At 38.4% G+C, this 25200-nt stretch overlaps 1 protein-coding gene across 1 annotated transcript in view; it reads right to left on the reverse strand.

Annotated features, from left to right (window-relative positions):
- LOC124719079 (centrosomal protein of 131 kDa) overlaps window positions 1–25200 on the reverse strand; it is a 113135-nt gene that overhangs the window by 38365 nt on the left and 49570 nt on the right. Inside the window, exons 4-5 of the mRNA XM_047244798.1 lie at window positions 16777–16980; window positions 1194–1421 (exon numbers count right to left, since the gene is read on the reverse strand). Coding sequence (XP_047100754.1) covers window positions 1194–1421; window positions 16777–16980 — 432 coding nt within the window. The remainder of the gene's footprint in view (window positions 1–1193; window positions 1422–16776; window positions 16981–25200) is intronic.

Here is a 25200-nt window from a genome sequence, read left to right on the forward strand (position 1 = left end):
TAGTTGTAGGTACACAACTAGAATTCTCTCATATACAGATTTATTCACACTTAGCTTCTACACAGACACATGTCCGGAGGCTAACTGCCTTTAGCATCTAACATCCTGCCCCAAAGCCCTCTCCTCAAAGATAGCACACTTGCACACAGAACAAATATCGATATTTATGGCACTCTACGCCACAAGCGTAACCTGCACAAGGTAGCTGCCCCTATTTACGTTCTCTCTTTGATGTGAGTCAAGTGCACACACTTCCAACTTCCACAAAATACTTAAAAAACTATAAACTTAATGTTACGTACACATATCATACAGTCATTAATACATAAATTTCCTCAGCTTTCTATTGCTGTTCTTGGTTTTTTTCTAAGTTAGATAGTTTGCTCACAAATAATTATTTTGTCCAAGTAAACACCTCTTTGTTCATTGAACAAATGATTCCATGTTAATCTATACTGATTTAAAGAAGAGACAAAAAGTTTTAATCATGCTAACCAAGCTGAGATTGAAATGATCTTTTCTTGAATCACAGTACAGTACAATACTTCTCTGTTGCACCAATTTCTTTACTTTGGTGGGAAGTTACCTGTTCTAATATAGAAGCAGGCTAGAGGAAATTGGACAAATAGAAAGATCCTGACTTGAGTCCATGACTTTCTGCAAGTAAATTACTTTTTTATTTATTTATTTATTTTATTTTCTTGAAGAAAAGATTTTTTTTATATATTTGACACTAAAACTGCTATGTATTTACTTGTGGAGTAGTTTGGGACTTTACCCATTTTCACAAGCCACCTATTTGTATTTAGTATATGATTGATGTGGACAGTTCTGTTTATGGCATCACATTTAAATGTATCTCAGATCTTCATCACCTAGCATGATGTGATCCAGGTGATTGTGTCATGCATGACATACTAGCCTGGAAATGGTCAAACATCATTGTCTCATCCTTCTGAAGGAGCTGGCATTTCTAAATTTAATTAAAACTGATCTAACAATAAGAAATAGAAAGAAATTCTGCTCTAGATCCTTACAAAAACAATGATAATGGGGAAAGTTGTAGTTAAATTCCATGAAGCATTCTATATTTTTTCTGGTCATCTGTATAGTTAAATGTTTTCATGTTTAATGTGTTTTGTATGCTCCTATAATTTAACTTTCTTCTTTAACAGCATATCTCATTTTGTAACCCTGGCCCACCTGGCCTTTATTCTAGCAGCTTCATGTGCTGTTTCTTCCAACTGACGTCTCCTTGACTCTTCTTGAAGCAGCTGGGCCTGTTCTCTGAGCTGCTGGGCAGCATCCTGCTGGGCTTTATACATTTCCTTCTCATGCTGTGCACGGAGCTCTGACAACTCTTTTTCATGTTGTTCTGACATACGATTCAATTCTGGCTCTAATCCTTTCACAGTCATTTCCTGTGAAAAAATATTCACTTAAGAAAGCTCAAAACAAACTAGTTCAATAAATACAGTAAAACACTGCAGATCAAAGATAAGAAGGAATATTATGACAATAATAAAAAAAAAATGCGGATGGAAAATAAAATATGGAATGAGGAAACACAACCACTAACAGTATCTACATCCACATACGTACTCCACAATCCACCACACAGTGCATGGCAGAGGGTACCCTGTGCCACTACTACCGTATTTACTCGAATCTAAGCCGCACTCGAATCTAAGCCGCACCCGAAAAATGAGACTCGAAATAAAGGAAAAAAAAATTCCCGAATCTAAGCCGCACCAGAAATTTGAGACTCGAAATTCAAGGGGAGAGAAAAGTTTTAGGCTGCACCTTCAAATCGAAACAAAGTTGGTCCATTGTAATATGAGACCCAATTTAGGTCGAATGTAAGACGATACAGTAGTTTGGTTCGAGTCGTAATCTTAGCAGTTAAGCTTTACCAGGTAGCCATTGCTATGCGTCAGGCACTCCGTCTGTATTTATTCGGGTACCCTTCCTTTTTCACGTGCTTCGTCTGGTTTGAATCGATTGCTTATTTTGCTTTAATCTGATAAGTGCCGTTTTATTTGTTATAGGTGTTTACGTCACTCTAAGCTGAAAATGCATTACTGTACTGCATCATGCACTGTTTGTCGCATTCTGATAGTGTGTGTTTATGGCGTGTCGCCGCTCGCGGCATGGCTTGCTTGCTTTTGTGCGCGCTACCGCCGCTTACAATAAAAAAAAACAAAAAGGAGAGGAATCATCTCATTAGCGAAACAATGGCAAGAGACTGCTATTTGTTGTTACTTACACTGCTGCTTTCTTTGATAATGATCAACAAGAACCAAATAATAGACTGCGTATGATAGAACATGTTCTGAATGAGAGTTAGGCGAAAATTTTTCTCCGTTTGAAAATCTTTGCGGCCGCTTCTTTAGTACATCAAATTCTGCACAGAAATTAGTTATCTTAGATTTAAAAATCTAGTCAGTTGCCGTGCTTCATTTCTGACTGTATCACTATTAGGCATAAGAATAATATGAATATAAACATGACACGATACGTATATTCTTCCGCGTTTGCTGTTGTCATACTCAAGTTTCGTAGTTTATTAGGCAGACAGGATTTAAATGAGATAGCAGCAAACATGAAAGAACACATGGCAAAATGTTTATATTCATATTATTCTTATGGTGAAGATAATACTGCATGTGATTCACATTTCATCAGGTTCCTATTAGCAACCATCTCCTCTCACGGGTAGGAAAAAATTCAGAACGTAGAGTTGGCCATATTGACAAACATCCCTAACAGTCTTGCCAGTCGGATTTTCGTAGTACATTGAAATTCTGTTACATTCGAAGATGAACAATATGGAATTTGTATTTACTTCGTTGGATAATGTATGAAAATGCAGTGGTCGAAACTCGGGGCAGAGAAAAAAAAAGCTAATCTTCCACCTTTTTTTTTTAAATTTATCTACTGACGCAGAGGTTTTGGCACCAGTATTTATCTCTGTGCCTACAAAGCATGCCTGTGTAGCGCTACATATATTCGGCGGCAGAAGTTAGTTGTGGTGGCACCTACCAACATTTTTCAGAACTTCGCTTTTTTGCACTCGATTCTAAGCCGCAGGCGGTTTTTTGGATTACAAAGACCGGAAAAAAAGTGCAGCTTAGATTCGAGTAAATACGGTAGTCATTTCCCTTCCTGCTCCACTCATAAATAGAGCAAGGGAAAAACGACTATCTATAGGCCCATGAACCAGCCCTAATTTCTCGCATCTTCTCTTCATGGTTCTTACCCAAAATGTACATTGGTGGCAGCAGAATCATACTGCAGTCAGCTTCAGATGTTGGTTCTCTAAATGTTCTCAATAGTGTTCCTTGAAAAGAACATTGCCTTATGTCCAGTGATTCCCATTTAAGCTTCCTAAGAATCTTCATAATATCTGCATACTGTTTGAACCTACCGGTAACTAACATAACAGACTGTCTCTGAATTACTTCAGTGTCTGTCTCTTAAGGGGAGTTGGAATGCCGGAAAATGGAAAAAATTCACATTTTCAGTTTTTAACCTTACAACTTAATTTGAAATTTTCTGCTTAAAATGGTGCAAAATTTGTTAAGAAATTCCAATTGGAAGTATTTTTATTTAATTTTTCAAAATTACATGTGCGCCCAGCAAAGTTACCCATCTTGTGATTTGTACACATTTAAATCTTCGCATTTCCGAAAACATTACATATAGAAGGCTGTGGATTTCACTCTTCAGTTGTAGAATCTTTGATCCTTCCATAGGTACCATTGTTTTTACGACTAGCTGTGTTTATTGTTCAGTTTTTGATCTGTGAGTGTTTGTTTTGAGCCTCGAGTTTAGTTTGTCGCTCATTTGGAGTTTGTTATCTGTCTTGTTTTGACTTTCAGTGGTGAGTGCGTAGTTTCTACGATGCCTAGGAGTGCATCATTATTTAAAAAGCGAAAGTTTCGCGGTAATAGATTTACAAATAACGTTTGTTCAAGTGATTCTGCTTCAGCACCTGTTGATGCTGGTGAAAGTTCTGACGTTTGTACAGCTGAGATGTGTGAAGGAGACACGCCCACCAGTGCATCAAAAAAGAAGTTATCAAACTGTGCAAGTGAAATTACAGATGAAGCTTCTAATGAACAATATGTTTTAGTCGACTTTCCTGTTTTTACTGAGTTTATGAAGAAATGTTTGTGTTGTAATCTTTGTGGAGGTTCTTTTGATATGAACATAACAAAATCTATAGGACTTTCCTGCAAAATTGCTATAGTTTGTGCCAGTTGTGAAAATGAGACCTGTTTTTGGAGCTCTAAAACATGCAGTAGCAATTTGTTTGAGAGTAATATCAGGCTAATGTATGCAATGAGAGCAATTGGTAAAGGACATACTGCTGCTCAAACATTTTGTGCCATAATGAATCTTCCACCTCCACCTGCTAAAATTGACAATTACACTGAAGTGATAGGAGATGCTGTTCAGTCTGTAGCAGATTTATCAATGAAAGCTGCTGCCAGTGAAGCAAAATATATAAATGAAGGAAACCCAGATATCCCTGTTGCTTTTGATGGAACCTGGCAGAAAAGGGGTCACACATCCAAAAATGCTGTTGCTACTGTTACTAGTGTGGACAGCGGTAAAGTTTTGGACTATGAAGTGCTCACTAAACATTGTTACCATTGTGCATCTGGTAAGATAGAAGCAGCTCACATATGTAGCAAGAATTATGAAGGTACGAGTGGAGGCATGGAGGCTGCCGCTGCTGTGAAAATGTTTAGCAGATCAGAAAAAGAACGGGGAGTATTTTACACAAAATTCCTTGGAGATGGGGACTCCAAGGCATACAAAAGTGTTACAGAATCCATGCCATATGTCAATAAGACAATAACTAAACTAGAATGTGTCGGTCATGTTCAGAAACGAATGGGCACTCGTCTAAGGAAACTGAAACAGAATCTGAAGGACAAAATTTTGTCAGATGGTAAAACCATTAGAGGTCGCCTGTCAGATAAAATTATAAATGAATTACAACAATACTATGGTATGGCAATAAGAAATAATGCAAATAATTTGCAGGAAATGAGACAAGCTGTATGGGCCACATATTTACATCGATCATCAACTGATGATAATCCTCAACATTTTGCTTGTCCAGATGGTCCTCAGTCATGGTGCAATTATAGAAAATCTCAAGCTACTGGGGATCCTTATCACCATAAAAATTATATTCCATTGGCTGTTATGGAAGTAATTAAACCAATATATAGAGACTTGGGGCATCCTGATCTTCTGCGAAAATGTCTTCATGGTTGTACCCAGAATCAAAACGAGTCGTTCAACAACCTCATTTGGACTCGTGTACCTAAGAATGTATTTGTTGGGATAAAAACATTGAAATGGGGAGTCAGTGATGCTGTTATTTCATTCAATGATGGTCATATGGGTAGGCTAAAGGTCATGGCAAGGCTCGGCATTGCTCCTGGTATCAACACCATCAGAGGTCTTCAGCTTCTGGACAGCGTGCGAGTAAGGAAGGCTCAGTATGCAGCTGAATTTAATACAAAAAAAGCAAGGGCAGCAAGGAGAAGAAAGCTTCTAGGTGAAGAAGAAGAACTAGAAGATGACCCTGATTACTCTGCTGGACACTTTTGATAATAGAATAAAAGGTATTTGTGAATTTTCATAATAAATTACTTTAATCGCATTTTCTGGCATTTGACATTTTTAGTGTTACATGTACCTTTATCTCATAAACCACTCAACCAACAACATTCAAATTTTCAGAAATGCTGCAAAACAGTTCAAAGAGGCCACTGAACTAGAATCATGACAAGAACTGGCTTATTCTCTGAACTAGGGAAGTTTATGTTATACTTTTTCCAATAAAAAATGGCTTAATGGTAAAAAATTCATAAATACTATACCAACAAAAAGAAAACATTGGTTCTAGTTCAGTGGGCTCACAATATATGCTGAAAACCTCTGCCAGAATTTCAAAGTTCTGAAGATAATAGTTCCAAAGAAAAAGGTACACAAAGTTAGCAAATTTAACATTGGCGAGATAGGGCATTCCAACTCCCCTTAATATGACTTGGTGTGAATCCCAAGAACTCAAGCAGTACTCAAGAAAGGGTCATACTAGTGTCCTATATGGTCTCCCTTTACAGATGAACCACCCTTTTCTAAAATTCTTCCAAGAAACTGGACTCAACCATTCACCTTACCTACTACAATTCTTACATGCTCATTCCATTTCATATCACTTTGCAATGTTATGTCTAGATACTTAATCCATATTACTGTGTCAAGTAGCACACTGCTAATGCTGTACTCAAACTTTATGGGTTTTTATTTCCCACTCACTTATGTTAACTTATATTTTTCTAAATGCAGATCTAGCTTCCATTCATCACACCAACTAGAAACTTTGTCCAAGACATCATGTATCCTCTGACTCTCATTTAATGATACACCTTCCCATATGCCACAGCATCATCAGCGAACAGTCACAGGTTGCTGCTCATCTTGCCTGTCAGATTATTTATGTATATAGGAAATAACAACAATCCTATCACACTGCTCTGGGGCAAAGAAAAAATGTCATAGACTGATACAGAGGTGGCTTCAATGTCAATGAAATTTTCTTTTCATTTTATTCTGTAATAATATAAGGCAAGTGTTAACTTGATCAGCAGTACAGTTTGACTTACATGCTCTTTTAAAGTAGTATTGTTTTAAGATTTGCTCAAATTAATAAGCTGTAATGGATGACACAATAAAATTCTTTGTTTTGGAAAGTTTGTTGCCAATGAAAGTCTGAAAAAAGTTGAAGGCTTATAAGAAGTTTATCCCTTCATTTTCAAAAGTTAAGAAATAGACAGCTGATTCCAGATACAGCAATACTTCCCTTCAACATTTCACACAAAATACAACCTAGAACTGCAGCCACAGATGAAAATTTACATCTACTTCTGAATCCATACTCTGCAACTCATTGTGAATTGCATGGGAGAGGGTGCATCCCATTGTACTTATAAGGGGTTTTTCCAATTCCATTCATGTATGTAATGCAGGAAGAATGACTGTTTGAATGCCTCTGAGAATTTTGTCCTCACAATTTCTATGGGAGTAGTCTGTAGAGGATTGCAGAATATTCAAAGAGTCATCATTTAAAGCTGATTCTCAAAGTTTTGCAAGTAGATTCTCTTGGAATAGTCAAGTGTTTACCACTTTAACTTCTTCAGCATCTCTGTGACACTGTCCTGCAGGAAAAATAAACCTGTGACTATTCATGATGCCCTTCTTTGTATTCAATAGCCCTGTTAGCCCTATTTGGCGTGAGTTCAACACAATATTCTAGGATGAGTCACAAAAGTGATTTGTAAGCAATCTCTTTTGCAGACTGATTACCTTTCCCCAGTATTCTATCGATAAATGGAACTCTGCCATGTGCTTTACCTATGACTGTGCCTAGGTGATTGCTCATTTTCATATCCATAGAAAGTATCACACCTAGGTATCTGTACGAGCTCACCAATTCCAATTGTGTCTCCTTGATACCACAGTCATAGGAAACTACTTTCTTCATTTTGTGAAGTGTACAATTCTTTATTTCTGAACATTTAAAGCAAGTTGCAAATCTTTGTACCACTTTTAAATCTGAAGTAATGAGGAACTGAACAAGAAGATGTTTATTTCACTTATTTGTGTATCTGTCTACAGGTAATAAACATTTTATAGACGTTGTCCAAAAGAACATGCAAAATTTATGTGATTTTGTTACTAAGAAATGACATATGTACAAAGTAATGTATGTAAATAAATAATAGAAGGAATAAAGGTAACTACTCACTGAACAGTTCAGGTGCTGAGCTATTGATAGGCATGTAAACAAGATGAGAATGTTGTTAACTTTCAAATAAATCTATCTTTTGAGCTATGGAATAGCCATACACACACATATATCTGCATTGTTACATTGACCCAGATGATTATATTGTACCAGCACTATGCCTTGGCCCCCACCATGGGCACTCAGTTTCATCACAATACATTTACTGTGAATAAATGAAATCATCAAATTCTTGCTCAGATTATATTTTTCAGAACTTTATCATATCATATAACTATATAAAAAATGGTGCATGCATGTGTGTGGTTTTTCCCTTGTCTCCTTCCAAACCACTTGATCAATTTCAACCAAAGCAGTACACATACTACTGTATATACTCAAATAATCTGCGCCCTTGAATAATCCGCGCACCCCAATTTAGAGGAAGAGGTTAAAAAAAATTATTTTTTGCTTTAATTTGTTTTATTTACAAAAAAATTGTTCCAACGTTATGATGTGTTCAAAAGTATGTATAATAACTACTGGTTTGAAGCAACGCTGCTGTACAGGTTGATACATCGTTAAAACTTAACCGATTCAGTGGCGTGCAGTTGGCCAGCCGGCGGGCGGGCGGCCAGTGGTGTGCAGCTGGCCGGCTGGCCCATTATATGGGCGGGAGGCCGGGGAACATTATCACTGCCAGCCGGGACTCTACACATACCTACAATAGCAAAAAAAGAAATGTGAATTATCTTGTTTAAGAATTTGTTAATACGGTATGTGTAATAAAATATTTTAGTCAATACCGGTATGTTTCCTCTCTTATCACTCTATTCATCACTTTCATCATCATCACTAGCAGGAGAATCATTGTCATGTTCTCCATCTTCCCATAGAGCGTCGTCCTCTGTTCCATCCAGTGAATTTGTGATTCCACATTTTTTGAAGGATTTTTCCACCAGTGGTTGCAGAATGAAGTCCCATGCACTTTCACCCATTCACAAATCTGGGACAAATCCGGCCATTTGATTTTTCCACTAGGTGTGAACTTATGGTTTTCATCAGCCATCCATTGCGTATATCACTGTTTAAGTGCAGCTTTGAATGGCTGATTTGTACAAACATCTAGTGGTTGTAGGATGGATGTTAGGCCTCCAGGGATAGTGACCATATCAGTTTTCCCTTTTTGTAATTTGTCTCGCACTTCCTTAGTTGTATGTCCGCGGAAGCTGTCTACAACAAACATGTTGCATAAATTCAGTAACACACCAGGACGACATTGCCAAACATGTGTCACCCAGTCAATTATAAGTTCATTTTCCATCCACTGTTTCGGATTCACTCTCACTAATACCGGTATGCCTTTTACTGATATTTTCGGAATAGTTTTCCTTTTAAATATCACGTAAGGTGGTAGCTTTCGTCCATCACCAGTTACACACAACATCACTGTACATCTTTGTTTCTCACTGCCGCCAGTTCGTATCATGATGCTGGATTCTCCTTTCCTGTTCACTGTGTTGTTGAGCGGCATCTCAAAATAGACTGGTGTTTGATCCGCATTACCAATTTGCGATAAAATATAGGACTGTTTACGGTGCAGATTTATCACATAATGACGAAAATTCACTATTTTTTCGTCGTAATCGCCTGGAAGCTGCTGAGTGATAGTAGTTTTCCTCCGGATTCCTAAACCGTTTCAGTTGACTTCGGTTGAAAAATCTTGATAGCCAGCCCCGGTTAGCTTTGAAACTGGTAATGCCTAGTTCTTTGGCTAAATACAACGCTTTAAGTTGGCACATTTCACTCATCACCGCACATCCGTATTGCCGCTTCTCACCTACATAATCGCAGAGCCTTCTCGAGGTCCGGATGCTTCACTTTTTGGCCGTGAAATGCCCGGCAATTACTATTAGTTTCTTGAAGCTCCATTTTATTTTTTCACCAGCTGTGAATACAACTCTCACTCATATCCTACTTTCTTCCTGCTGTACGGTTTCCAATATTCTTGGCTTCTTCAATAATTTTCACTTTTTCTTTAGCAGTGTATGAGCGATAACGAGAACTTGTAGCCATGATTAACAAGTTTGAAGACGTTAATACTTCACTCCAAACGTGCTACTGATGCATCACAGACTGAGGCCACAACAATGCAGTAGTATAATGGGATGTATTATTGGAGGCGGAGCAGTGCCAACAATGTTTCGAATAATCCGCGCACCCCAGTTTTTCGTCCTAAAATTCAGGAAAAAACATGCGCGGATTATTCGAGTATATACGGTATTTATTGTCTGGGAAGAAGTACTGCAGATGTAAGAACCACCTATCTCCCATAGGCATGGGCGTGAAGGTGAGAAGTATTAGTAAACCCAGATATCTAGGCTGCCCTGCACAAAGGGTAAGTTGTGAGGGTACTATTGGAAGCATTCCAGTGATTAAACATGTCAATGGACATGGCTGAGCAGGGTGAGGAGGGCATAGATAGTGAGAGGGGGAAAGGGGTCATGGACACAGGAAAGGATTGAAGGGGATGGACATACAGAGAGGTAGAAGGAAAAGTTGGACAGATTGAGATGGGAGGCTGAGATGGACATAGAGAGGGAGAAAAAGATGGGCAGTCCTTACAAGGGGAGAGGAGGGGATGGACAGAGAGGGAAGAGGATAAGATGAACATGTATAGGGAGAGAATGTCACTAACACAGAGAGAAGGAAGAGGAAATGGACAAGCATCAAGGGAAGACTAAGAGATGAAGAAAAAGGGGATAGGTAGAGATGAAGAATGAGGAGATAAGAAGAGATGGACAAGGAGGAGGAGAAGGAGGAGATGTACAGAGAGATGAGTAAGAGGTGATGGACAAATATGTGAATAGGAAGTGATGGACAAATAGGGAGAGGAGAGAGGAGGAGATGTACAAAGAGAGGGTAAGGAGGGAATGTACATGGACAGCAAAAGGACATGAACAGAGAGAAGAGTAGGAGACGATGGACAGAGAGGGAGAAGATGGACAGAGAGAGGGGGAAGATCAGACAGAGAAACAGAGAGGGAGAGAAGGATGTGGCCATATAGAGTTGGAATTATGAGATGGACAGAGAGAGAGGGTGGCAGAGGAGATGTACAGAGAGAGTGGGAGGATGGATGGACAAAGGGAGGGGGTAGGCAGAGATGGACAGAGAAAGGGAAAGAGGAGAATATCAGAGAGAGGGGAGTAGTAGATGGACAGAGAGAGGGTGGAGGAGGAGATGTACACAGGGAAGGGGACAGGGGACGGATATAGAGAGGGGCTGGAGAGGATGGAGAGAGTGAGGGAAACAGGATATGTACAGAGAGAGAAGGACGAGATGTACAGAGAGACAGGCAGGATGAGATGGACAGAGAGAGGTAGAGGATGAGATGGGCATAGAGGAGTGAAGAGGAGGTGGGCAGAGAGAGGAGTAGGAGGGGATGGACAGAGAGAAAGGGAAAGAGGATATGTGCAAGGAGAGAAGAAGAAGATGTACAAAGAGAAAGGCAGGATGCAACAGTCAGAAAGAGGTCAAGGAGGAATAGACAGAGAGAGTTGGAGGAAGGGATGCATACGCACAGGAGGAGGAGGAAGTGATTAGAGAGAGAGGGAAGTAGAGTTGGACAGGAAGAGGGGGAGGAGGAGATGGACACAGTGTGTAATAGAAAGAGATGCACAGAGAAAAGTGATGGAGGAGGGGATTTACAGAGAGGGGGATGAGTGGGTGGATACACAAAGAGGGTGGTGGGGGTGGTCAGAGAGAGGGGAAGGGGATGGGCAGAGAGGTGAACAAGGGGTTCGACACAGTGAGGAGACAACGAGATGGTTAGAGAGAGGTAGAGATAAGGGTGAACAGTGACTGGGGGGGGGGGGGGGGGTTGAAGGAGATGGAAAGAGAGAGGGGTAGGGAGGGAAGGACAGAGAGAGGGGACGAGGAGATGTATCATGAGAGAAGGAGCAAATGTACAGAGGAAGTGGAGAATGAGATGGTCAGAGAGAAGTAGAGGAGGGGATGGATGAAGAGAAGGGGAGGAAGAGATTGAGAGAGTGTGGGAGAGAGGGGAGATGGACAGAGAGAGGGGTAGGAGTGGATCACAGAGAGAGTAGAAGGAGGTGACAAACAGAGAGTGGAGGGAAGAGGAGATGGTCAGAGAGAGGGGAGGAGGAGACTTATAGCTACAGGGCAGAAGGACATGGACAAAGAGAGAGTGGAAGATCGAGCGGGGTAGTTGATAGGCAGAAAAGTAAGAGGAGGGGGGGAGATGGGAAGAGGAGATTGACAGAGAGAGGAGGAGGATAGGCAACTGTAGGAAGCTGGTGGAAGATACTGATGGGTAGTGGGCAGGTGAAAAAGGAAGGTGGGAAGGAGGACGTAGACAACACAGAGAGGGGGAGGACAAGATGCATAGAGAGAGGAGGAGGAGAGGATGTACAGTGAGGAGGAGGAGGAGATGGACAGAGAGGGGGAGGAGAAGATGGACAGAGAGAGTAGGAAGAGGAGATGGCTAGAGAGAGAGGGGTAGGAGGAGATGGAAATGCAGTGAGAAGGGTGAGGAGGCAATAGAAAGACAGGGGGAGGGGTGGAGGATTTGGATATAGACAGGGGATAGAGGAGACAGAAAGAGATGGGGATGAGGAGATGGACAGACAGAGAGAGGAGTGACTACCTCAAAATCTTTAATCACTCTATGATTAGACTTTGAAAACAAGACCTTTACTGAGGAAAAGGACTGGTAGGTCAGTGAGTTAACAAAGGGTGGCTGACAGCTAGGATGGAGGGTTGGGGAGGGTGATTGACAGGTAGGAAGAAGAGGCAGAAGGCACATGGGATAGGAATGTGGCACCATTGATCTCATCCTGGTCACAAATATCCTAAATATGAATGGCCAAACAGAGATTTGAACTGCCATCTTCTACATCTACATCTACATGGATACTCTGTAAATCACATTAAAGTGCCTGGTAGAGGGTTCATCGAACCACCTTCACAATTCTCTATTATTCTAATTTCGTATAGCGCACAGAAAGAAGGAACACCTACATCTTTCTGAACGAGCTCTGATTTCCCTCAGTTTATCATGGTGATCATTTCTCACCATTTAGGTGTCAATAAAATATTTTCACATTCAGAGGAGAAAGTTGGTGATTGGAATTTTGTGGAAAATTCCATTGCAATTAAAAACGTCTTCTTTTTAATGATGTCCAGCCTAAATCCTGTATCATTTCAGTGACACTCTCTCCCATATTTTGCGATAATACAAAACGTGCTGCCGTTTTTTGAACTTTTTCTATGTACTCTGTCAATCCTATCTTGTAAGGACCCCACACCATGCAGCAGTATTCTAAAAGAGGATGGACAAGCATAGTGTATGCAGTCTCCTTAGTAGATCTGTTACATTTTATGAGTGTCCTGCCAATAAAACGCAGTCTTTGGTTAGCCTTCCCCACAACATCTTCTATGTGTTCCTTCCAATTTAAGTTGTTCGTAATTGTAATTCCTACATATTTAGTTGAATTTACACCCTTTAGATTTGACTGATTTATCATGTAACCAAAGTTTAATGGATTCCTTTTAGCACTCATGTGGATGACCTCACACTTTTCGTTATTTAGGGTCAACTGCCAATTTTTGCAGCATTCAGACATCATTTCTAAACCATTTTGCAGTTTGTTTTGATCTTCTGATGACTTTATTAGTTGATAAAAGACAGTGTCATCTACAAACAATCAAAGATGGTTGCTCAGATTGTCTCCCAAATTGTTTATATAGATAAGGAACAGCAAAAAGCCTATAATACTACCTTGGGGAACACAAGAAATCACTTCTGTTTTACTCAATGACTTTCTGTCAACTACTTTCTCTGACTGGAAATCACAAATCCAGTCACATAACTGAGACAATATTATATAAGCACGCAATTTCACTAAAAGCCGCTTATGTGGTACAATGTCAAAACCCATCCAGAAATATGGAATCCATCTGAAACCCTCATCAATAGCACTCAACACTTCATGTGAATAAAGAGATAGTTGTGTTTCACAAGAACGATGTTTTCTAAATCCATGTTGACTATGTGTCAATAGGCAATTTTCTTCAAAGTAATTCATAATGCTCGAACACAATATATGTTCTAAAATCCTGCTGCATATCAACGTTAATGATATGGTATTTAGTGGATTCCAAATAATACATTTCATGAATATTGGTGCGACCTGTGCAACTTTCCAGTCTTTGGGTCTGGATCTTTTGTTAAGCAAATGGTTGTATTGATTGTTAAATATGGAGCTAATGCTTCAGCATACTCTGAAAGGAACCTAATTGGTATACATTTTGGAGCAGAAGACTTGCTTTTATTAAGTGATTTAAGTTGCTTCACTACTCTGAGGATATTTACTTCTACTTTACTCATGTTGGCAGCTGTTCTTGGTTCAAATTCTGGAATATTTATTTTGCCTTCTTTTTTTAAGGTATTTTGGAAGGCTGTGTTTACTAACTATGCTTTGGCAGCACTCATGTTGGCAGCTGTTCTTGGTTCAGATTCTGGAATATGTATTTCATCTTCATTTGTGAAGGCATTATGGAAGACTGTGTTTAGTAACTCTGCTTTGGCAGCACTGCCTTCAATAGTATCTCCATTGCTAATGTGTAGAGAGGTGTTGATTGTTTCTTGTCGGTAACATACTACACATACGACCAGAATCTCTTTGGATTTTCTGCCAGGTATTGAGACAAAATTTCATTGCGGAAACTATTATAAGCATCTTGCACTGAAGTCCATGTTAAATTTCGAGCTTCTGTAAACGATCGCCAATCTTGAGGATTTTGCATCTGTTTAAATTTGGCATCTTTGTTTCGTTGTTTCTGCAACAGTGTTCTGACCTGTTTTGTGTACCAAAGAGGATCAGCTCCATCATTTTTTAATTTATTTGGTATAAATCTCTCAATTGCTGCTGATACTATTTCTTTGAATTGAAGCCCCCAATTTTTTTTTTTTTTTTTTTTTTTTTTGAGGTTTACAACAACAACCCTGTGTTTACTAATCCCTGAATCCGTTTTGATCTTCATTATTAATTCAGGATTATTTGTTGTTAAGAGGTCAAGTGCATTTTCAAAATCATTTACTACTTGCATGGGCTCATGAACTAACTGCTCGAAATAATTTTCAGAGAATGCATTTAGCAGGAATGCACTTAGCACAATTTTGGATGATGCTTTATGCATACCTCTAGATTTAAACATGTATTTTTGCCAAAATATTTAGGGTAAATTAAAGTCATCACCAACTATAATTGTACGAGTCGGGTACTTTTTTGAAATCAAACTCAAGTTTTCTTTGAACCTTCCAACAACTGTATCATCTGAATTGGGAGGTCGGTAAAAGGATCCAATTATTATTTTATTCCAGTTGCCAACAGTGACTTCTGCCCATACTAACTCACAGGAAGTATCTATTTCAATTTCGCGACAAGATAAACTACTTCTAACAGCAACAAACACACCACCGCCAACCGTGTTTGGCCTATCCTTACAGAACACCATTAGGTTCTTTGCAAAAATTTTGGCTGAGCTTATCTCTGGCTTTAGCCAGCTTTCAGTGTCCATAACGATTTGAGCATCAGTGCTTTCTATTAGCGCTTGGAGCTCTGGTATTTTCCCAACACAGCTACAATGATTTACAAGTGTTATACCAATGGTTCCTGTATCTACGTTCTTCCTGTGTTCAGCCTGCACCCTTTGTGACTGAAGCCCTTCTTGTGTTTTCCCGAGACCCTCTAACCTAAAAAACTGCCCAGTCCATACCACACAGCCCCTGTAATACATGTTGCTGCCTTCCACAAATATGAGTTCAGCTTTGTACTACTCCTCCACTTTGCTCACTGAAAACAGAGATATCTTTATATCTTTTGGAATATCCACCCTATTCACAAGATCTGTCATTCTCTGACTTCATCCTGTTCCCATGTCCAAAGAACTGCAGCAAAAAAACTTTTTGAGTTCAATTAAAGGTTATGATTGTTGGAGCTTTCCAGAACTGCATTTCAGAAAGGGAATATATTCTACAGGAGAAATGTTTAATTGGCTTAAACAGGGAATACACCAAAAATATGTGTATCTTTGACATACGAAACACAGTCTTTCACTACCAAGCATTTTCTGTTTTATCTTCTGGAATAAGTACTGTGCAACAGACACAAGAAAGGGTTTGTTGTAACAGTTACATTCTCAACTTCAATTTTTCAATAAAAGTAGATGCATATGTGTTTTGACAAAAAGAGGCTAACAGAAAATGCATCAGGGTATCTGGAGTGTAATGCTAATTCAAGGTATGAGTATGAAGTAAACAGAACATCTATGTGTAAATAAACAGACAGTGACCTAGCCTTCATCGATGTACTAAGTTTTATACAGTCTATGAGTGAAATTGGTGGTATAGACTATGATAGCAAAACTAAAAGTTATAGTTACATATCATACAGTACTATTCAATAGAGTTGTGTTTTATATGCACAATCCCAGTACCTTAAAGCATAATTAACCAAAAAATTAATATTACCAGTAATTATACATCCATTCAGTTTTATATATTCAGAGAAGAAAGCATATATTTAGATTTCACAAGTATTTGTTACTACAAGATAATTTAATTTTTTTCCATTTATTAATACAGAAAATTAAATCTACAAAGAATGGATTATTAATTCTTCTGCCAATGCCAAGAAAGAACTTTGAGTAGATGCTGAATAAAACAAATACATAACTTAGTAGAAAAATATAGCTATTATTCATAAGATGAAATAAATTTACAGTACAACAGCAGACAAATGACAGCAGCTATTAATAGGATTGCATTTAGAGTAATTTGCAAATGAGAAAGTGCCCTCACTTCATCTTACAACATTTGAGTATTATCTAAGCAGCCTGATTACAGAATCAAAAAAATAAAGTAAATATGTGTGAAATACCTTTATTTTCTTAGTTTTAATCTCAATCCATTTCTCACGTCGTACTTTTTCTGCAGCTGCATGCATTTCACGTACTTTTTTAATATCAATGCAGTGTCTTTCCTCTGCAGCTTTTAGATTTGATGTGTATCTTGATTCAGCTACTTTTAGTTCATGCAATAGTGATTTACATTTCTCATTCAAGGCCTCTTTATCTGCAATAAGCTATAAATTTGCTGTAGTGAATGATTATGACCAAGGCATCTGGTACTTTTTCCTAGATATTTTGTTAATGATTGCATATTTTGGTTTGTGTGTACATGCATCCAGTGAAAATTCTGGTTTGTGTATACAAGCATCATGTAAACATGCACAAGCAAGTATGCAGAGACAGGCTTCTCACATACAAACAGTAAAAATTATTGTTCCTACGTCTGTGCTTAGGAAGCTAAGCAAATTCAAAATCAGCATCATCGACTGAGGCTTTTCTTTATCTATTAACATCTCTCATCTTAGGCCAGCTATTGATTTCTGTTTCTGGTGGCTGAATGATGTTACATAGAACATCACACTTATTTCAGTCTCACATGTACATACATACTACACAGGAAACAAACCCTACATTTTGCTGCCCTGCACTGCTCCTTTAATATATTTTGCATGTGATCCTGCAGACAACACTTTGAAGACAGCTGTGGAGTTTTTTGAGGGACAAGCAGTTTCAATGACCAGCATTAGTCAGGACAATAGCTGTATGCTGCTCACATGATACTCTAGTGCTGTTACTGATGATGGATTAGGAAGAGACTGAAGAAGTGTGTGATTAACTTCACATGATACCCTGGCTTTGATCAGTCACAGGTAGGTGATATAGGGAGGCACAAGTCTACTTCAGAACTCATCAACTAAGTAGCTTAGTGACTGATCCAGAAGGCCAAAGCCCTCTGCTGAAACTTATCAGCAGACCATCCATAACATTGACTATCCCGATTCAGTTTTAAGCTGACATAGGTGTATCCACTGGTTCACTGAATTTGTATTTATAGAACCTTTCAAATCAGACAATTGTTACATTCTCAGAAACTCATTTAGTGGATACATTAACCAGTCTCTTACTGACATCATGCAAATGAAGTACACTCTACAACTGTTATATTTAAATGGCTCTTTCCACATTTATTAGCACTGTAAATCATGTAATGATCAGGTGCAGTTTTACATTCACATGTTTTGTACAGGGTAGAGACCTCATACTACTACTTCCAAACATAAATTCAGTTATATGGTTTCAGTGAAGAGGGATAACAATAGTGAACACAGTAACAGATTGACACAGTGGCAGCATAATGAAAAGAACAATGCACATAAAATAATATCAATGAAAGAATCAATGGACGAATCACTGTACAAATCCTGATGTTAAATGGTAGATATTCAAGCCCATATTTTTTACAAAAAGATCACACAGAGATGTTGCATGTTTGATAACTAACAGCAGGCTTCACTCTTGAGAGAGTAACACAGGGATGTTAGCACTGTGAATGACTCCCGCAGACTCAAAACAGACTTTCAAAGATTGGACTCACATACATGTTGTGTGGTCACTAATGGACAACGAACTCAACATAGGTGCTGCTCATTTATTTATTCAACCAGGACTGACTGTTTTGAGTGACATCCAACTATTGAAAGGCTGGCCACATCAACAAACTGTTATTACAGGAACTACATAATCATTTGAAAACTAGCTAACTTAAAATATGATAATCCAAATGGACTGTATACTAAGGGAGTTATGTGGTTTATGAAATATGCTATGGGTTTCAAAATTAGAATACTATATAGAACCACCTTCAATGCATCTACAAGTATGGTGGTCATTTTGGAAATATTTTAATGATGATAAACTATGCATATTCTAAATTAATGGCTCAATCATTCAGTGAAGAATCTCATTTTGCTCATAAAAATTATGGCAACAAAGGTATGATGATATAATGTCAATGTTCAGAAGCTAATAAGTAAAGAGGAAAAATTTGCAGTGAAAATCTATGATGGTCTGGAATATCACTGTTAATTAACTCATAAGTTAGTTAGTTTTGTGAAAATTGGAATACGTTACTGAAATGTTGGAATGCCAGCCTTTTAATGAAGTACGTCAATTTTTCTAAATATGTGGATTAGTTTACAAGAAATTTCTCATGACATGCTGTAGTATTATTTTCAATAGGCCTAACTTTTGATTAGCAAAGCTCTAGTAAAAATTACACACACTACAAGAATCAGCACATTAAAAATAATAACCTGAATAATAAATCTAAATTAAATTCAGTCTAGATATTATTTTGAAATATTTATGTGTATGCCATATATAAATTACATAGGTAGCTGTGCCAAGTTAGGGGAAGGACCAGAAAAAATTACCTATTATTAAGAGTTGAAATCATGGCAGATGCAGTAATTCCAACCCAACTTTATAGTCACTGACAAAATCCTTTATCATAAAACATCCATTGGTTATCCTTAAATTCCTTAGAGAAAGAATCTAGCAGCAGTCACATGAGAGGGAAGAAGGCAGCAGATGCACAAATAGCCTCACAGTACTGGTAGCCTACTCATAAATGTGACCTCAAAAGTTGTGTACAGATTTGTTTTCTATGTGCACAAAGGATACAATATGTAAAACCAAAAATTCCTCTCCAAACACTTTCAATAATCAATAAATCTATTAACTTGGCTGCCTTAGATACAGTTGAAACACTCCCTATTTAACCAAAAAATAGTAAACATGGTTTACCAATTACTGATCACTTTTTCATTTCTTTATTATGGTTCCTCAAGAGGACATGACTACAGAAACAGTCACCAAAGCTTTTGTGACACATCACAGAATGAAAATCTGTGGGCATGGATGTGTGCCATGTCCTTAGGTTAGTTGGGTTTAAGTAGTTCTAAGTTCTAGGGGACTGATGACCTCAGCAGTTAAGTCCCGTAGTGCTCAGAGCCATTTGAACCATTTTTTTACAAATATGTACCCTGCAAGCCACTGTGAAGTGTACTGCAGAAGGTACATTTCATTGTACCATTGTTCCACTGTACCATTCTCCCTTTCCATTCACATATGGAGCATGGAGAGAATGATAGCTTGAATGCCCTGTGCACACTGCAATTAGTCTAATCTCGTTTTTGCAATCCCTATGGGAGCGATACATGTAATATACTCCAAGATTCATCACTTAAAGTTGGTTCTAGAAACTATCTAAGGGGACTTTCAAGAGATAGTTTGCATCTATCTTCAAGCATTTCGCAGTTCAGTTCTTTCAGCAGCTTTGTGACACTTCTTCATGGGTCAGAAAGACCAGTACAGTCTTTCTTTGTATCTGTTAAATATCCCCTATTAATTCTATCTGGCATGGGTCCCACACACTTGTGTGATATTCTAGGATGGGTCTCATGGGTATTTTGTATGTAATCTACTTTGCAGACTGATTGCTTTTCCTAGTATTCTACCAATGAACCACAGTCTGCTACCTGCTTTACCCTACAACTGAGGCTACATGATCATTCCCTTTCATATCCTCACAAAATGTTGAGCTGACCTATTCCAACTCATTGATGTTGTAGTCATATAATAACATGTTTATTTTATTTATTTATTTTATTTATTTTTTTTTCATTTTGTGATGCACACAATTTTATATTTCTGAACATTTAAAGTAAGCTACCAATCTTTGCATCACTTTGAAATCTTGTCAAGATCTGACTGAATATTTGTGCAGCTTTTTTCAGACAGTACTTCATTATGGATAACTGCATCATCTGTGAAAAATCTGAGGCTACTATTAATACTGACTGCGAGATCATTAATATACTATGTGAACAGCAAGTGTCACAACACACTTCCCTGGGGCACACCGGATGTTATTTCCACATCTGTTGATCACTATCCTTCCAAGATAACATGCTGTTTACCACACTGCAAGAAATTCTCAATGCAGTCACAATCTATACTGATAATCCATATGGTCATACTTTCAATAATAACTGTGTATGTGGTACTAAATCAGATGCCTTTTGGAAGTCAAAAAACACTGTATCTATCTGATTGCCTTTATCCATGACTTTAAGGATGTCATATGAGGAAAGCACAATTATGGCTTCACATGACTGGTTTTTTTCACAGTCCATGCTTGTTGGCATGGAGGAGCTCATTCTGTTCTACACATCTCATTACATTTGAGTTGTAGGATTCAGTAGTGTAACTTCTACAGTTGTAGGTGAATTGAGCTGCTCGTATGTCTGGATGAAGTGCAGTGGTGGTGATGGTGGCAGCAGGTGTTGAAAACTGTGCAACATTAAGTGCTTCTGCTGATTATTCCCTGATTAGACCAACCAATAGTTATGTCTCTGGGGACAATGATGCTTCCTCTTAACACAGGTTTTGACTCAACTTTAGTTTTATCACAGTCAACAAACACATTTCCTCAATTGGTGGTCGTACAGTAAATAATACTTAAAATAATTAAACATGATTTTAGCATAGCAGTGCAATAAACAATCATTTCCTACACAGATAATGTTTTACTTGTGCAGTCAGGTGGTCCCATATTCAGACTTGCTAATTTTGTTTAATTCCCTACATTTAATCAATTTGCACAGTGTAATGAGTGACAGAGTCAAATAAAGATCAGTGCAGTTGTTCGTGATATCCCACAATGAATAAAATGCATATAAAATGCATATCCACAATTTCAAACTGTTTTTACCTAAAATGAACAAAGTTCAAATTGCCTACCATGTTATTACAAGCTCACCAGTGGCTCTCAGCTGCACAGTTTTTACCCCAAGCAAGAACACTCATAAAAGACCTTTAGACTTGCTCTGCTGTCTTCCTCTTGAATTTGGTCATGAAACCACTACTTTGGTAAAGTTAAATCTTTACGTCCATGTCACTAGTTGAAATTTTTACACTTATTTAACATACTTCATATTAAACAAATAAGATATAATTTTACATTACATTTGCATTCCAATGTTACACACATTAATCTCTACATATAAAAGACCATGTCCTGACTGACTGACTCACTCACTCACTAAGTCATCATTGCCCAGCTCAAATCACTAAGGATAGAAACCTGAAATTTGCAGAGGGTATTGGCCTTATACTGTAGGCACTGTTTAAGAAGGGATTTTTTGATATTCCATCCCTAAGGGTGCAGAATAAGGGATGAAAGATTTTATGGAAATATTTCATTATGAGCATTTTTGAAACTAAAGCTATAAAAATTTGTAATTGGCTTCTTTCTTAGAAATAAAAAATATTCATGTCACTGTTTTTAGAAAATCAACCTTTAAGGGGTGAAATAGGAGGTGAAAATATTTCATTGTGAAAGCATTTGTAAATCTATGAAAATTGGTATTTGGCTTCTCGGTTAGAAATGAAAAAATTACATGTTTCACTATTTTTGGAAATTCAACCCCTAAGGGGATGAAAATTCATTTACATTAAAAAAATTTAAAGTTCAATTTGTGAAAACTGGTACTTCATTTAATGGTTAGACATAAAGAAATATGTGTCAGAGGAGGAAAGTTTCTATGGAATATCTCCATAAGAATGCAAAATGCATGAGTAACAATGATCTTAGACTCTGGCTACCAGAATCATTTTTTGGCCAGAAGTACATTTGAAAAGACCTTACTTCTATGGCCTTAATCAGCTTGAAAAGTTTAGAAGGTGTTGCAATTTGTGAACTACATAAAAATTCAATAAAAGAAACACAAAACGGAAAAGAATCTATGCAGGCCATACAGTCCACATGAACAAACCAGAAGGTGGTAGCTAATGTTCTATGCAGCTGATATTATGTCTTTTAGACAAGCAGGAATCGGGAATGCAGGAACCTAGTCTAGTTCACAACTTAATTCTATATGCCCTGCACAACTGCTTTAGTCAAATGACACACTCACAACAGTACTATAATTTCTTAATAATACGCATAAATAAAAGAAAATAATATAAACTATTTATGCAGAGGCTAATCTTTTGTTGTGTAGTTGTGGCTGACTTTCTGTTTTGCACACAACAATTGTAGTGGATTGTTTATGTTTATAACTAATTCCTTTTTTGGTGTAACAGTATGTCATATAGGCTCTTTCTACAGATGCCTTCATTTTCCTTTATATCTCACATCATTTTTTCCTGAAAAGGGTGTAATCATGAATATTTCTTATCATAAATAACATCTATACATAAACTTTAATGTCATTTATAAATTATCTGTAGTGCATTGTTAGTGATAACTTTATTGGAATCCTCATTCTGTTGTAATTTTTTGTGTTTCTTATGGAGAATATATAATTTAGTGTTATACACATGCCTCGGATCACGGAACGGATTTAAAGGAAACGGACCAAGCAATGGAAAAGGATTACGAGATGGTTTACGGCTGGGCACCTTAAACATAAGGACTCTAACTGGGAAGTTAGAAGAAATTGTAGAAATGATGGAAAGGAGGAAATTGGACATCTTGGGACTTGCTGAGACTAGGTGGAGAGGAGTTGGTGAAAAACCACTAAGTAAAGGATGTAAACTGTACTGGATAGGGAATGAGAGGGGAAGAAATGGAGTGGCAATAGTGGTCAGAGAGGGTCTGCAGGAGGAGGTGGAAGGTATCAATGATCGAATGATAAAAGCCAGAGTACGGGTGAAAGGAAAAACCATTGAAATCATCCAAGCATATGCCCCACAGGTGGGGTGTACAAAAAAGGAGAAGGAGGAATTTGAAGATGACATGCAAAAGCAGCTAAATGGAGGAAATCAGATTATAATAGGGGACCTCAATGCACATGTTGGCACAGACAGGAAAGGATTCGAGGAGATAATGGGACCAGAGGGCTGGGGGAACCGAAATAGAGAAGGAAAATTGTTGCTGGAATTCTGCAAGAGGAATGGGCTGGCGATCGCAAATTCGTGGTACAAGAAGAGGAGTAGTCACAAAATAACTTGGTACAGTGGGGACTGGTCCCAAACTTCAGTAGTAGACTATGTACTAGTGGATAGGCAGATGATGAGCAGCCTCACAGATGTTAAGGTCATACCATCTGAGGCCTTAGACAGCGACCATCGGCTGTTGGTAGCCACCCTAAGAGAGAAAAAAGATAGGAGGGCAACAGATATACAGGAGAAAAGGTTGAAGACATGGATGCTGAAAGAGGATGAACGGAGGACCCAGTACCAGACACTGATCAGGAAGAAGCTGCCAAAGGAAGATCAGAGAACAGTGGAAGAAGAATGGGGCGATTTTAAGAGGGCTCTAGTTGAGGCAGCTGAGACTGTGTGCGGAAGAACTAGCACAAAGAGGAGAAGTAGGGAAACCCCATGGTGGAACAACATATGTAAAGAGGCAGTACTTCGAAAGAACAAAGCCTTCAGAGAATGGTTCCAGACCCGAACAGAGGAAGCTAGGGTAAAATATAAGGAAAGCAAGAAAGCGGCACAGACCATAGTAAGGGCGGAGAAGAAGAAGTGGATGGAAAAATGGACAAGAATGTTAGAAGAGGACAGTGAAGGGAACAAAAAAGTACTTTACACCATGGTAAGAAATAAGAGGAATGACAGAAGCGAGTGCCTGAGGATCATGGATAATAATGGAAGAGTTGTGGAGGAAATGCATGAGCTCAAAAAGATTTGGAAGGAGTACTTTGAAGATCTGTTGAATGCTGCCAAGCAGGTAACTAACAGCGATGGAGAGCCTAAGGCAGCAGACGATTATAATAGTGGGGAAATTGATGATCTAACTTGGAATGAAGTGGAAGAAGCCATAAAGAGGATGAAAGGGGGCAAGGCACCAGGTTGGGACGAAGTAACAGTGGATATGATACGAGCAGCAGGAGAAGTAGGAACCCAGTGGCTATACAGAGTGCTGAGGGTGGTGTGGAAGGAGAACAGAATTCCTGAGGATTGGAAGAAAGGAATTATAGTCCCGATCTTCAAGAAAGGGGATAAAAGGAGATGTGAGAACTACAGAGGAATCACCCTGCTATGCCACTGTGGAAAAATCTATGAAAAGATGCTGGAGAAGAGAATAAGAAGCAGTATTGAAAGTAGACTGCAAGAGGAGCAGTACGGTTTCAGACCGGGAAGATCAACAACGGACCTCATATTTGCGGTAAGGCAACTGCAGGAAAGGCACTATGAGTACGGGAAGGACTTAATCATGGCCTTTTTGGATATTGAGAAGGCGTATGATAGTATCTGTAGGGACAAGCTCTGGGATGTGCTGAACGCAAAAGGGATAGATGAAGAGATTACACGAAAAGTCAGAAAAATGTATGAGGGAAGTGAGAGTTGTGTGAAAGTGGGGAGGGAACGTACTGCATGGTTCAAGCTGGAAAATGGGCTGCGACAGGGAAGTGCACTTTCGCCTTTATTGTTTATTATTG

This window comes from Schistocerca piceifrons, chromosome 1 (genome assembly GCF_021461385.2).
Source record: "Schistocerca piceifrons isolate TAMUIC-IGC-003096 chromosome 1, iqSchPice1.1, whole genome shotgun sequence".
NCBI classification, from domain to species: Eukaryota; Metazoa; Arthropoda; class Insecta; order Orthoptera; family Acrididae; genus Schistocerca; species Schistocerca piceifrons.